This window comes from Echinops telfairi, unplaced genomic scaffold (assembly GCF_000313985.2).
Source record: "Echinops telfairi isolate 266 unplaced genomic scaffold, ASM31398v2 ScPeMD7_7453;HRSCAF=8491, whole genome shotgun sequence".
In the NCBI taxonomy this organism is placed as follows: domain Eukaryota; kingdom Metazoa; phylum Chordata; class Mammalia; order Afrosoricida; family Tenrecidae; genus Echinops; species Echinops telfairi.
This window is the reverse complement of record NW_022111353.1, coordinates 1,105,838-1,119,590: the sequence shown is the minus strand read 5'-3', so window position 1 is coordinate 1,119,590 and position 13,753 is coordinate 1,105,838. Positions and strand designations below refer to the sequence as shown.

General features: G+C 53.0%; 2 protein-coding genes across 4 annotated transcripts; one reads left to right on the top strand and one right to left on the bottom strand.

The window, feature by feature from the left end:
- Positions 1 to 5,076: 5,076 nt before the first annotated feature.
- PPP1R11 (protein phosphatase 1 regulatory inhibitor subunit 11) lies at positions 5,077 to 8,457 on the top strand. 2 transcript variants are annotated; one of them, XM_004717297.2, is made up of 3 exons: positions 5,077 to 5,440; positions 6,539 to 6,647; positions 7,302 to 8,457. In XM_004717297.2, exons 1-3 carry the CDS (start codon positions 5,372 to 5,374, stop codon positions 7,502 to 7,504), a joined length of 381 nt encoding a protein of 126 aa, XP_004717354.1. In that variant the 5' UTR covers positions 5,077 to 5,371; the 3' UTR covers positions 7,505 to 8,457. The 2 variants fall into 2 exon arrangements, with proteins under 2 accessions (XP_004717354.1, XP_045154657.1); XM_045298722.1 differs by lacking the exon at positions 5,077 to 5,440 and adding an exon at positions 5,513 to 5,590.
- Positions 8,383 to 12,742, bottom strand: RNF39 (ring finger protein 39). 2 transcript variants are annotated; one of them, XM_045298721.1, is made up of 5 exons: positions 12,365 to 12,727; positions 10,789 to 10,811; positions 10,539 to 10,630; positions 9,449 to 9,741; positions 8,383 to 9,250 (listed from the first exon to the last, which is right to left on the bottom strand). In XM_045298721.1, exons 1-5 carry the CDS (start codon positions 12,725 to 12,727, stop codon positions 9,161 to 9,163), a joined length of 861 nt encoding a protein of 286 aa, XP_045154656.1. In that variant the 3' UTR covers positions 8,383 to 9,160. The 2 variants fall into 2 exon arrangements, with proteins under 2 accessions (XP_045154656.1, XP_004717353.1); XM_004717296.2 differs by having other exon boundaries at positions 8,383 to 9,741; positions 12,365 to 12,742.
- Positions 12,743 to 13,753: the final 1,011 nt, after the last annotated feature.

The window sequence follows — 13,753 nt, the reverse complement described above, 5'->3', positions numbered from 1 at the left end:
CTTATATATCTCAACCGTACAATTGTGCATTACTGAACCCAGAAGTAGTATTACTGAACTCGTAGGAGTATCAGCGGGTGGGGTCCGGCCCCTCACCCTCCCACAGCGTCAATTATTTTTTTTTTATATTTCATACTACACCTCTTTGTTTACAGCAAGCCAGGTGTTATCTCCATAATACATGTGATTAATAAGTCTTCCTCTAATCTTAATGCCACTTTCTTCCTATAATCAGACTTCCTATAATTGGTATTTGCAGTACCAATTGAATAAGGATAGTGAAAGGATACCACCCTGATGCACCTTTCCTGATTTTAAAACATTGAGAATCCCCTTGCTCTGTTCCAATGACTGCTTGTCCAGGTATCCAGGTTCTGCTAGAGCACAATTGTGTTGTGGAATTCCCTTTTGTCTCCATGCTCTTTACTTATGTGTGATAATGAACATTACCTTTCTTTGGAGCAAATACAGATCTCTTCCATTTGGTTGGCGAGGTAGCTGCCTTCTTTCTAACTTTCCATTAACTGGTTAAAACATGTCCATTGGTTTCAGTCAATTCCTGGAGCCTTGTTTTCTTGCGAATGGCTTTCAATGCAATTTGGATTTCTTCCGTATTAACAGTTCTTGATCATGTGGCCCCCTGAAGTGGTAGAACATTGATCAGTTATTTTTGGTACAGGGTCCATCCTTTGATGCTTCCTGGGTTGCTCAACATTTTGCTCTTCGAATCCTTCAGTATTGCAAGTCAAAGTATAAATTCATTTATCTTGGCTTGAGAAATACTGAGCACGTTCTTCCCTCTTGGTTTTCTAAATCCAGGTCTTGGCACATTTCACTATAATACTCTGGTGTTTGGAGTCACTGTTTAAAACCTATTTAGCTCTTTCACTTCCTCATTTCCCCCCACGTCCTGCTTCAGTCTCTCCTGATACTCACTCTTTTCCCGTTTGCCTGTCTTTTGGGTGGTCTTTTGCTTTCTTCGTGTAGGTTGTCCTTGATAGCATTAATGTTCAATATCTATTCTTGAGGTAGTCTGCAAGTTCAAGCAGAATATACTCCAGGTCATATATTGGCTTTTATGGACTTTAAGATTTTCTTCAACTTGCATATGAGCGATTGATGATCAAATCAATTCCACACTTAGCCCCTGGCCTTATTCTGACATATGATATTGAGCTTCTTTATCATCCCTGTGGTGAGCAGCAATGGAGGTAGACATATCTGGCCTCCTCTGGAGTCCCCATTGCCACGAGGCAGGAGTCAGACATCCCTTCACCCTCCCTCCTCCTTTATCTTGTTCTGATACCAACCATTCCTCCCACCGCACTCTACTTCTTGATAATCCAATGCCCGACCACACAGAACTCACGGACAATCCCCAGAATGGAGGAGGCTTACTGAGTAAGTTAATAGGTTATCACCAGTCAAGATCCCCAAGCAGTGAGGAGACAGCCCTTGGTCCCCAGCAACACCGCTCCGCAGGCAAGTCTCCAGCCTGTCTCAGCCACAGGGTCTCTCGGCCTTTGTTTCCACGGGCCAGGAAGCCCGTCCACCTCTCATTCTGTCGCACCATTCATTCCAGGGTCTTGGCCAGGTGAGAAGGCACTCGATAGCCCTGAGGCTGCTCTGGGCCCTGGGCTCTGCTGCATCAAGTTTCGGAGATCTTGGGCATGCTTCTTCCAAATGGTCCTGAAATGGTTCTTATATATCAAGGAATGGTTTTGATGTCTTATCTTTTTTTTAGTGGACCATTCCCTCTAGAAAAGTAGAAAAATTCCCCCAAGGGCATAAAGAGTGTGGCTTGGTTCACAAGTACCCGAATTTTGTCAACATTTTTGTCCATCAGGAAGTTGACACGTCCAGATTGAGGTTTGTCATCAATTGACATTTCACCTTTTTTGGAACAAAAAAACCACTTGTGTACTTGAGGTTTTTCCCCATAGCACTGTCTTTGCAAACTTGTTCAACATCATAACAGTTTCTGTGGCATTTTACCCAAGCAGGAAACAAAATTTCACAGCCGCACATTGCTCTCTTAAATTGGCCACCACAAAAAGTGAGGTTTGAGTGAACTGCTTTTATGAAAAAATTCACTGTGACCAGAGATAACCTTCCAAGGTGACACCATTGGGTGCACTAACTCAGAGTGAGTTGCTTGATGCTTGTCTAGAGGGAAAAATGTGTATTACAAAACTTCATCCAGCAGTGCTTTTTCCATGACTTTTTCCAATCAATCATATGTTTAATTAATTATATGATGCAGATGGTGGGAAAAATATTCTGTTTCAATAGAGGAAAGAACTAGGAGGCAAAGGACATTTATAGAGGTCTCAATACAGATGTACATATGTAAATATATTTACATATAACTATAGGGAAATAGATCTATGTCCATATATTTATATGTTAGTATTAAGGTAGCAGACAGACATTGGGCCTCTACTCAAGTACCCCCTCAGCACAAGAACACTTTGTTCTATTAACCTGGCATTCCATGATGCTCACCTTCCCGACATGATCGCTGAAGACAAACTGGGTGCATTAGCAAATGTGGTGAAGAAAGCTGATGGTGCCCAGCTATCAAAAAATAAGGCATCTGGCATCTTAAAGTCTTGAAGATAAACAAGCGGCCATCTATCTGAGAAGCAACAAAGTCCACATGGAAGAAGCACACCAGCCTGTAGTGTCGATGGGATCAGGTATCAGGCATCAACGACCCAGAACAAAAAAATCAAAGCAATGTGAATGACGGGGAGTGCAGAATGGAGACACAAAGCACACCTATAGACAATTGGACATCACCTTACAGAAGGGTCATAAGGAAGAGACGAGCCAGTCAGCGTGCAGTATAGCACTGATTAAATATACAACTTTCCTCTAGTTCTTTAATGCTTCCTCCCTCCCTCCCCCACTATCATGACCCCAATTCTACCTTACAAATCCAAATCCGGCTAGATCAAAGCTTGTACATGGGTCCAGATAAGAGCTGGAAACACAGGGAATCCAGAACAGATAAACCCCTCAGGACCAACAATGAGAGTAGCGATACCAGGAGGGTAAGGGGGAGAAAAGAGGAACCGACCACAATGATGTACATATAACCCCTTCCCTCAGGGACAGACAACAGAAAAGTGGGTGAAGGATTTGGGAGGGGGAGGGGAAAATGAGCTGATACCAAGGGCTCAGGTAGAAAGAAAATGTTTTGAAAATGATGGCAACATGTGTACAAATGTGCTTGACAAGAAAAAAATATTCTAAAAAAAATTCTATTTCTCTTTGGCATTAGTAGTTGATGGATGTGGAAGTTACATCATCTGGTACCAACTTGAAACTATTAAGAGTGAAGGGGTGGAGTTTAGCCTGTCAATCAAGTCACAGCTTGATGACCTCATTTGGAGGCACCATGGAGATAAATAGCTTGCTGGAGGCAGGACACACACTCTGCTTCGTCTGCCTGTGAGACATTCCTGTTAACAAGACACATGGAGCTATGCTGATGGCAGCCAGTTGGAGGAGCCACGTGGAGACCAATGGCAGCACTAAGATGCTTCTATCGCCACTGGATTCACAAGACTTTCCACCTACTGTTCTGTGATCTGCCTGCATGGCGTCATTGCCTGTGTTGCATGAGTCTGAAGAGGAATTTACAGACTGGTATCAGGCATATGGGCTAATATTGAACTTATGGCCTTGATCTGGATTGGGCCGGGATGTTTTCTTAATGTACAATTGCTCTTTGATGTAAAGTTCTCTCTTACACACATATGAGTCTCCCTGGATTTGTTTCTCTAGTCTACCCAGACTAAGGAAGTAAGAAGTAGTACTAATTGGTCTTTGTGAGCATATGGATATTATCCAATCACTGACTATTGTTGTTTTTCAGGATAAAGCTTGAAATTCTTTTTGATGATACATATGATGCAATTCCTTTTCATACAAGGCTTAGTAAGCCATGTGATTATTAAAAATGGCCAATACTGTCCATTTCAGCTTTCTAATGCCTAAAATATTGATCTTTAGGTATTTCATCTTTTTAAACTACCAACTTTGCTGGTTTCATACTTTGTATATTCTGTATTTGCATTAGTAATGGTTTAATTGCAGCCGTTTCTTCTCCTGAAAGCTTTACTCCGTGTGTGTCATTAAAGTTGACTACTTCAATCAACTTTAATGACACACATGGAGTAAAACTTTCAGGACCTTCGCAGCATGAGAAGACACAGCTGCAAATAACCCATGAGCAATGTAAATGTGAGCCATTCAGCTTCCTGCACTATAAGCAGACTTTGTTCAGTTGCTATTTATAAGATTTTCTCTAGCCAACTAGAGGGGTTATGGAAAACCCTGCTCTGTTCCCATTTGAAATATTGGCATAGCTCCCAGCATCACAGCAACATACCAGCCACCACATGTGATAAACTGATGGACAAGTGGTTTCTCCACTTGGTCTTACTTATCTCCACTTCAAGGACGAGCAAAAGCAAAAGTACCTAAGGTCTTATGCTTAAGTGTCTGCCTTAACTACTCAAATGGCAACGCTTTGTGCACTTCTCATGCTCAGGGCCTAGCAGAGCAACTGGAGAAAGCCCAGCTGAAGGTGCATGAAGTGACCTGCCTGCACAGATACGGTACGGGGCGTTGTAAGGCCCATCTGAAACCCAGGTGAGTGTGTTTTCAAATGCACTGAGGTCCCAGGCCCCGGATTCCCAAGAGTACGGGCCTTTACGGTGCTAGGTGATAGTGTGCAGAGCCACAAAACCCCTTGCTTGAACAATGAGGCTGTAAACTCCTGTAAACGCACACTCCACCCGACTCCAACCCCAGGGAGAAAGTACTGGAGCTCAGTTACAGATGATCTCAATCCTGGGGCCAGCCACCCATTGCGAGAGATCCGCTATGCCAGGAAGGTGCCAACTCCTGTAGCTAGCCACGCCCCGCCCCCTACCTGGTGCGCGTGCGCATACTGCCCAGCCCCTGTGGACCGCTCTAACCTGCCCTCCCCGTGCATTCCACACATGCGCAGTGACGTTCCTACCCCCGAATAGCTAGTTCGTCTCTCGGCGCCGGCGCAGGAAGGAGGAACTAGTCCGGCGACGCCTGCGTCCGGCGCATTTGGGGGAGGGAGTAGGGAAATGAAGGACTACAGGAGTGGTCACACCCGGAAGAGGAGAACAGGAAGTGGGGTTGGACAGGTTATACCCTGGGGTGGGGAAGCCTAGGCCCCGGAGGAGGGGGGGCCGAAAGAAAGCGGAGGGTACTGGCTACTCCTCCGAGTGCGATACCCGTTCGCTGAGATCTCAGACACACAGAAAAAGGGCAGGGTGTCTCATCCTCCTTCATCCCCTCCACCCGCTGCTCCTCTGCCTTAGCCATGGCCGAGGCAGGGGCTGGGTTGAGTGAGACCGTCACCGAGACAACGGTTACCGTGACAACTGAGCCCGTGAGAAAGGCTGGGGGTGGGTGGGTGCTGTTTGGGTGTCTGGGAGATAACGGGAGGGAGGGCATGGGCCATTAGAGAGTTGCTTCAGCGACTGGACCTGGGGATATGGGAGAAGTGGAGTTGAATAGCTGGGGTTTGGAGAATCGCAAGGTATTGGGATAGTGCTGGATCCTGGTGAAGAGACATGTAATGGCTTAGAGTTAGGATGATGCGGCTATAGGGCCGAGGCTGGTGGTTTAACTAAGGAGTGGACCAAAAGAGAAATTGGGGGTAAGGGCAGGGCAGGGCAGGGTGCTGGAGAGCGGTGTGAGAAAAGCCCTGTTGGAGGTAATTCCACAAAAAAGTAGTGCAGGCTTAGTATTTTTAAATTGATGTTTGTAAAGGGGGCGGTGGAGGGATTGAGACACAAGGAATAGGAGATAGATTGTGCCTTGAGAAACCAGGAGGAGAGAAGTGAGATGGAGATGAGTAGCATTTTTGCAAAAAAACAGATCAAGTGGCTTTCAAAAGGAGGTTGCATTTGGTTTAATAATCTGTGGGTTCAGGACAGTTCAAACAGTAGTTACCAGAGTAGCTAGGATGCTAGAGAATAGATGGCGAAGGAATGGGAAGTTCTGAATTTGAGGATTAAAGGAGTGAGAATAGAGGGTGGCTATAATGGGGGGTGTGTGTGTGCGCAGCTATTAGGGTTGAGATAAAAGGAGTTCAAAACATAGATACTGGAGAAAGAAGATAATTTTTATACATGAATACCACCCAGTGAAGACAGAGATACAGGGAGGATTGTATTTCCTTTAGAAGATATGTTGGGTTAAAAATAAGAAGATATGCTGGGAGTTCCCCTAGGTTAGGAATTATGTCTTCGTTGTACATTATCAGAAGTTAAGAACAAGAAATAATGTTTTACTATTCCTCAGGGGATTCTCTGAGGCCAAAGACCTGCTCCATGTTAGCTTTTCCTAGCACCCAGCTCCTCTAGTGCTATGTTATGGTTCTGATCGAGCTGGGGGGTGGCCTAGAAAAGCTGCCCCCTGAAGGAGAGGGAATGGCCAGTAGGAGTGGAGTTGATAGGTATGCCCGTCCCTCTGAACCTTCCAGGAGAACCGGAGCCTCACCATCAAACTTCGGAAACGGAAGCCAGAGAAAAAGGTGGAATGGACCAGTGACACCGTGGACAATGAGCACATGGGCCGCCGCTCATCCAAATGTGAGTTAATCATTGGTGCGTGGGATCGTTGGGAGGCCCAGCCCCCTCTGCAAATCTACCTTATAGCCACTGAGCCCCTGGAGCTCCCAGGTGCTCACCATCCTGTCCCTACCTTGGTGGCTCCTCAGTGTTAGAACCCACCCCCTGCCATTGGTGGGTTTCCATTCACTGTGACCTTGTGAGACTGCCCCGGGGTGGGGTGGGGGGGTGGGGGATCTTAGATTATAACTCTGCTTTGGAGCAGACACCTCGGTCTTTCTCCTGTGGAACAGCTGGGACTTTGAACTGCTGACCTTGCAGTTCGCAGTCCAACCCTTGACTACTGCACCACCAAGACTTCAGGCATGAGACAGAGAGGGGTTTGTTAGAGGGAAAGAGGCAGGGAGAGCTCGAGGACGGGTGTTGCTAGGCTTGGAGGGAAATACTGGAGACGTGGGACTTTGGATTTCCTGCACTCTAACTAATGGGTGAGCCCAGGACATGAGGGCTGGGGCCCTGAGCCGGAGAGGGAGGCCTAGGGAAACGAGATCCTGGGAGGTAGGAGGAAGCAGTGGTCACCACAGGGATTTTCACTGACACGGAGTGGGAATGGAGCTGACTCTGCACCTTGTTCATTCTTTGTAACTGGGCTCCGCCCTCTGCTTCCAAATCCAGGCTGCTGTATTTATGAGAAACCTCGGGCCTTTGGTGAAAGCTCCACAGAGAGTGATGAGGAGGACGAGGAAGGCTGTGGTCATGCACACTGTGTCCGGGGCCACCGCAAAGGACGAAGTCGTACATCCCAGGACCAGACCCCCAACACCCCTCCCCAGCCACCGGACCCCTCCCAGCCCCCTCCAGGGCCAATGCAGCACTAAATTCCTCTCTCCCCTTCCATTCTGGTGTCTGTCTGGCCCTGAGTGTATCCATGTGGCTACTTGGGGGCTAGACCCATGGTTTAATCCCTTCTCTAGGCCCCTTCTTCCCCTGTCCTCTGCCTGCTAGAGAGAAGGAGAGGAGAGGGGCCAGAGCTCCTGGAATTCCGACGCTGCTTTCTCAGAACTCAGGTTTCTGGATTCCTCTGACCCTCATGTCCTTCCTGAGACCCAGCCCCTCCCCTGGAAGGGTCCTGGCCTGATCCTTCTCCTTTGTTCTCACTGCCAAAGGACCCAATCAGCCCTGGGATCAGTTAGCTCAGCCCCCTGCACGTGCTACTTGAGCCCCAAACACTTATATTGGGTTTCAACAGCCCCAACTTCCACTGCTAGGGTTCCGGTCAGATTCCCAGCAGCCTGGTCCTAGTTATGCTCACAGGTCCTGGTGTAGAAGTTCTTCCATTAACTATGTATGCAATCCTGACTCCTAGTCCTGTGAGGTCTCGGGAGCCCTGCCCCCACCCCTCTCACTCCCTCAGGCTATTTAGAGGCATGAGAGAGCCCTTTGCCAGGCTTGCCTCCGATGGAAAACCTGAACAAGAAATAGGGTGCCCTCTGTGCCCCTTCTCAGCAGGTCTGGGATTCCTGGGGAAGCTAGCTCCCTGACTGGTTGTGCAAAGCCCACTGTCTCCTCAGCCTTTGGTGTGCCAGTGTCTCAGCTGGATGAGACCTAATCCCAGAAGGCTGGATTCTTAGGGGAGCAATAGGAAGGGAGCAGGTAGAGAGATTGGGATGCGCCCCTCACACCCTTTCTTCTTCCATATGGGGTCTGGGTATCACTTCCCAAGCACGGTTTCAAAGATCAATCAAACCCATACCACCACTGATAATAGCATTTATTTCCTCTCGCCACAGATGCACAAAATAAATAACCCAACATCACAAAACGTGTTAAATACGGGCCCGTTTATCCACATGGCCAAGATGTGGGCCTCTATACACAAGTTAGCCCTTGGGTCCGGGCTGTTCCCAGGGGGAAGGGAGGGAAGGTAGCACCATCAGGTCTACTGTGTGAGCATGTGAAGCGGGAAGTCTTGAAACTTTATGGGGGAGAAAAGCTATGAGCACAGGAAGCCGGTTAATGGATGTAGAACTGGCCCACCAGAAAGAAAGAAGCGATTAAGCTTCTCGGAGGTGTCCTGGCTTTGGGGAGGCGCCTCTTGGCTTAAGAGAAGCTTCGAAGGAAGCCCGAACTGGTGAAGGCCAGTACTGTGCCTTGGTAGGAGATAAATGAGCGTGGTTTAAACAGTTCGTGGAAATGGAGTAAAGTCACTACCATTTCCCAAGGACTTCTTGAAGCCCCTGGTATCTGACCTCAAGGGCACCTGTGTAAACACGGGTCGTTTATCAATACTGATAGGGCAGGGCTGGAAATCTTGTAAGAAATGGAGAGGTCAGTTGGGGAGGAGGAAGTGGGGTAATGTCCCAAGAGGGGTGTGGGACTGGATTAGGCTTTGGGTATGGGTGGGAACCTGGGGACCAGCTGAGGTCTTTGTGGGGGCATTGCGAGGGTCCACCAGCTGGCGGGCAGACGCAGTCCTTGGAACGCCCTGGGCTTTCCATGCCCACGCTGACGCAGCATGGGTGGGTGGGGGACGTTCAGCCTTCGGCGGGCACGATGCGGAGAGGGGCACGGGGGTCTCGGGTGCAGAGCAGCGGGAAGACCCGCTCCCCCAGAGGCCCCGGTGCCTGGAAGGCGTAGAGCAGGTCCAGCGAGCGGCCGTCATAGAAGGCCACACGGCCGCGCTCCCAGTCCAAATCCACACGGATGCGCCGCGGCGGGGGTCCCGCGCCCCCCAGCGGGGTGGGCTCTGGGGTGGTGAGGGCCCACAGGCGACCCCCGCGGCCCTCCACAGCCCACACGGCTCCCGCGGGGCACAGCCCCACGCGGCCCTTGCGCCGCACGGACTCGCCCGCGGCGCCCAGGGCGTAGCAGCTCTCAGCGTCGCCCTCGTCCTCCCCGGAGGAGTTCCCGCAGGACGCTGGCTCCGCCGTCTCCACCTCCCAGCAGTGGCGGCCGGCACCGAAGCTCTGGGCGCCTAGCACCGCCGGGAGCTGGTCGAAGCGAGAGGGGCTGTCCGGGGGTGCTGGTGTACCGGGCGGGGCCAGGCGAACGCTTCGGCCGTCGGAGGATACGAGGAGGCGGCGGTGCGCTGTGCGGGGATCCAGGGTCAGGTCGGCTGGAGAGGGGACGACAGGTGACCCGAGTCGGAGGGTATAGAACTCTTACCAGGAAATCAGGGTACCAGTGGTTCCCAACAGCTGCAGGTGGCATTTTGCAGGTCAGGGCTGAGCCAGACCACCCTGAGCCCTCTGTACAACGGGCTGGGGGCCAGCCTTGCTAGCTCTGACCAGGACACAGCTCAGAGATGAGAGGAAGGCAGAGGAAGGAGAGGGAGGCTGATCTTGACTGCTGGGATGGGGTGGGACAGATACCTAAGCAGAGGTGGCTGGAATGGGGTGTGGTGTTCTTTGGGAGCTGGGTCAGCTGGGTGGGAAGGTGCACCTGCAGAGACTGATACCTGAACCACAGGTGACAGCCGGGAGGGGCACAGAGAGAGAGCTAAGGTATCCAGAGAAACCAGCCCACTCAGCCTGGAGAACAGGGAGGGTGGACAGACCTATTCTATAGGCCAGAAGGAAACGCCCCTGGAGTCAGTGCAGGAGGACCTCTGGACATCTGCAGAGAAGGTGGAGAGTCCAGGCAGGCAGGCAGGCCTGCGTAGGGGTCCTTGGGATCTCTCTGGAGAGGGCTGAGGAGAGGGAATGGGGCAGAGTTGCCTGGGAAGCAGCTGCTCTCCATAGGTCTGCTGTCCGTACAAGTGAGGAGTAAACATTCTTGGGAGATGAGGAATCGGGGACAGACATCAAAAGGGACTTGTCCTTCCCAGGGGAGAGAAGAGAGAAACCCTACCCCCCCCCCCCCCCCCCCCACACACACACACCTTTGGTTGGTTCCCTCCCTTCTGCTTCTTACCAGTCAGTCTGTGAAGCATGTTTTTGACCACAGGGTAATCCTCAGGGAGGTCATCCTCTGAGTTAGGGCATTTGGGTCCTGGGGCTTCCAATCTGAAGGAGGAAAGGAGGAGGCCAGGAAATCAGTAGACACCCTCTGCCTTATGGTACCCCACCCCCATGGGGCAGAGGTGTGTGCATAGGGACCCAGTGGGGAGGTGGGGGCTGTGGTGGTGGGTAGTGAGAAGGAAGGAACTAGAAGAAGCACTCACCGGATCCAGGTCTTCCTGACATCCTGGCAAAAGAAAGGAAACGCAAGTGAGTCCTGGGCTTTGTACTGTGGGGAGGAGGGGGACTGTCCCTGCCCCAGCCCCTCTCTAGGTGGGAGTGGGTGCTGCCCCTGCCCCCCCCTTCTCAGCCTGATCTCACCTCTATCCCAGTGGTGCCCCCTCACTCCAACTCAGTCTGCCCTCCTCTCATGACCTTTCTCTTCCTGACTCCACCTCCGTTGTCACCTTCTCCCTACCCTTTTCCCCATTCTCATGAGGCTGCCTCCTGCCTGAGTTCCTGCAAGCAGCTGGGTCCTTAGTCCCTCCCCCTTCTCCACCTTCCTGACTTTATTCCAGCCAGAGAGCCCTCTGCCTCCCCCAGCACACACGCCAAGCACACGCCCAAGGCCCAAAGCCCAAGCTGGCCCAATAGCTGGCGTATGAAAGCCTTATAATAATGCTGCTTCCCCTGCTGCCATCAAAGCTCAGCAGCGTTTATTAGCTCTGCTTTGTCTGTCCCCAGACCAGGTAGGCAGCTGGGCTTGGATGTGTACTTGGATGTGTACTTAACAGGTTCCTGGGAGTCAGCTCAGGGCAGAGAGCTCTACCTTCACTTCTAATACAAGGACCCCTTCCCTGCTGGACAGAGGGACAGACGGACACACACACACACACAAACAGGGCTGACCCGTGGGGATGACAGGAAGTGGCCAGTCTGGTGGAGATAGGGCGAGAAGTATGACAATTTGCCCAATTAAGCCAATTACACCTAGACTAATTAGGTAGGTGAAGGCTTCAAAGGGAGGAAGCTGGGCCTGCTGGGGAGAAGCCAGTTGGAAATCCCAATGCCCAGCGGGTCTGCAAGGGAGTAAGTTTGGGTGACTGACAGACGACCTGATGGACTGGGGACCTTGGGCGTGTGTCTGTGTGTGCGCGGCGCGCGCCCGCCCACTGAAGTGCAGGTGGAGTGGTGAATGGGGGCTGGGGCTGCAAGTAGACAGGAGCCTGAAGCTCTCCTGGATCGGCCACCTCCCCTCGCTCACCACCGCCCCTGCCCGCGGCCCTGGGAGGGACAGAGGATAACACAAACAACTGAAGCCAACGCTTGGGACTGGGCCCGGCTGCACCCGGACTACTGCTCCCCCTACCCCAGCCCCCTGGGCAGCCCCCTCCTACCTGCCCTCAATTGCAGCTGCTCCTAAGCCTCAACCACCCCTCTCTACTTACTCTCCTTCAAGGGCCCAGCGGTGATCCTGGGGGCCCTCCCTCAGTTTCTGTGTCTCTGTAGGGTCCCTTCGAGGTCCCCAGCGCTCACTCCGGGAGCCTTTCTCTGCAGTTCCGGCACAAGACCCAGCCATGGCACCCTTCCCTGGGGACCGCATCCACTCCTCGGAACCCCTCCACCTGGAGGCCCAGGGGCAGCCTCTGCCTGTGTGTCTCCACTTTCGCTTGTCTACCGCCAACCCTTGGCTTCGCAAAGAGCCTTGGCTCCGAAGTGCCATAGCCCCCCTCCCCAGGGCATCCATGGGTCCCATCCCGCCACCTGCAGGTCAGCCCCGCGGAGTGCACCCCAGCTCACCTCTTCGTGCGGGTCCAGGCAGCCCATGGTGGGGATGCGGCCCCCGCGGCGGCGGCCCGTGCGGGCGCCCGGCGCGGCCAGCTTCTCGCACAGCGAGCGGCTGATGCGCACCTCCACCGCCAGCCGCACGTTGGACCTCAGGCTGCGGCGGGGGCACGGGTGGCCGCAGCTCGGGCAGCCGGGGGGCGTCTCCTGGGCGCCCGGCGGCGGCGGGGGACCCCAGCGGCGAGCCAGACACGCGCGGCAGAAGCTGTGCTCGCACGCCAGGAGCACCGGGTCCTCGAATGGGCCCCCGCACAGCGGGCACGTGGCCAGCTGCTCCAGACGCTCCACCAGCCCCGGGCCCAGCTCAGGCGCCTCCATGGGGAGCCGGTGTCGGGGCGCCACCCCTTGCGCGACCACCGCGGCCGCCTCCGAGGGCGCAGATGGCAGCCCGGCCTTGCCGCTGGGTGACTCGATGGCCCTCTCTCCGCCTCCCGCATTAACTTTTTGCGCCTTTGCCCCCTCCCTCTCCTGCGATTGCCGCCTCTTCTCCCCGGGCCTCGGTGTTCGCGGATCTCCCCACCTCAACAGGCTTTATAGGGAGGGAGGAGGCCCCGCGGGAGGTAAACACCAGGCCCTTGCGTAACACCGCATCTGGTTCTCCCGCTTCTGGGGAAGGCTTGGGGGAGGTGGGGAACCCGGGACTCCAGATCTCCAGGCGGAGAGGTCAGCAGGAGGGGCCCAAGGCAGCCATGTGTGGGGAGGGTGCCCCCCACCCCCGAAAGCCCCGCTAAGAGCCTGAGCTTCCCCCTGTGTGGTGGTGGGTGGGCAGAGTGCCCGCGCAGGCTCTTGGCTTCGGTGCCCATCGCCAGGGTGTGAGTCATTCCAGGTGGCTGGCACACCTACATTTGGGGGCCGGAAACGCGGGTCCTGGCTTATGTGGCTTTGGCAGGCCTCTGGGTGTTGCCGTGCGGCTGCCATTCACAGCACCTCTCTCCCTCTCCATCTTTCTGCCTTACCTTTTTGGGACTTCAGGACTGGCACTGGAAGCTTTGGGGGAGGGCATCCCCGGGGCAGCCTCCAGGAGCCTCCAGGAGCCAGGGTCTGGCCTGGACAGCCCTTCCTGACTACCTCCCTGGCCTCCAGGTGACTTGCCCCTCTGGCTCCTGTTTTAACTCCCTGTGTATATTTTTATTTTCTTTCTTTCCCCTCCTTTGGGACAGGCCCAAGAGGTTATCAGGCTAAGAGTCTTCAGCCACAGAGGCTCAAAGAACTGGAATTGCCCAAAGCCACACAGCAAGAGAATACCCTAAGTGGAGCCATAACCCTTTTGGGAAGCCAGCCCTGCCTCTCACTTCTTTGCTCCAGATCTCTGGCACACCTTCTGTATACTTTGCTCATCGGGTT

Bases quoted from the DNA above. Each gene is read 5' to 3' on its own strand.
- PPP1R11 (XM_004717297.2), top strand. From the start codon at position 5,372: ATGGCCGAGGCAGGGGCTGGGTTGAGTGAGACCGTCACCGAGACAACG. The intron at 5,441-6,538 runs GTGAGAAAGGCT...TGAACCTTCCAG, and splicing joins TTACCGTGACAACTGAGCCC to GAGAACCGGAGCCTCACCAT. The intron at 6,648-7,301 runs GTGAGTTAATCA...TTCCAAATCCAG, and splicing joins GGGCCGCCGCTCATCCAAAT to GCTGCTGTATTTATGAGAAA.
- RNF39 (XM_004717296.2), bottom strand. From the start codon at position 12,727: ATGGAGGCGCCTGAGCTGGGCCCGGGGCTGGTGGAGCGTCTGGAGCAG. The intron at 10,812-12,364 runs GTGAGCTGGGGT...TTCTTTTGCCAG, and splicing joins GCCTGGACCCGCACGAAGAG to GATGTCAGGAAGACCTGGAT. The intron at 10,631-10,788 runs GTGAGTGCTTCT...TTCCTCCTTCAG, and splicing joins GTCAGGAAGACCTGGATCCG to ATTGGAAGCCCCAGGACCCA.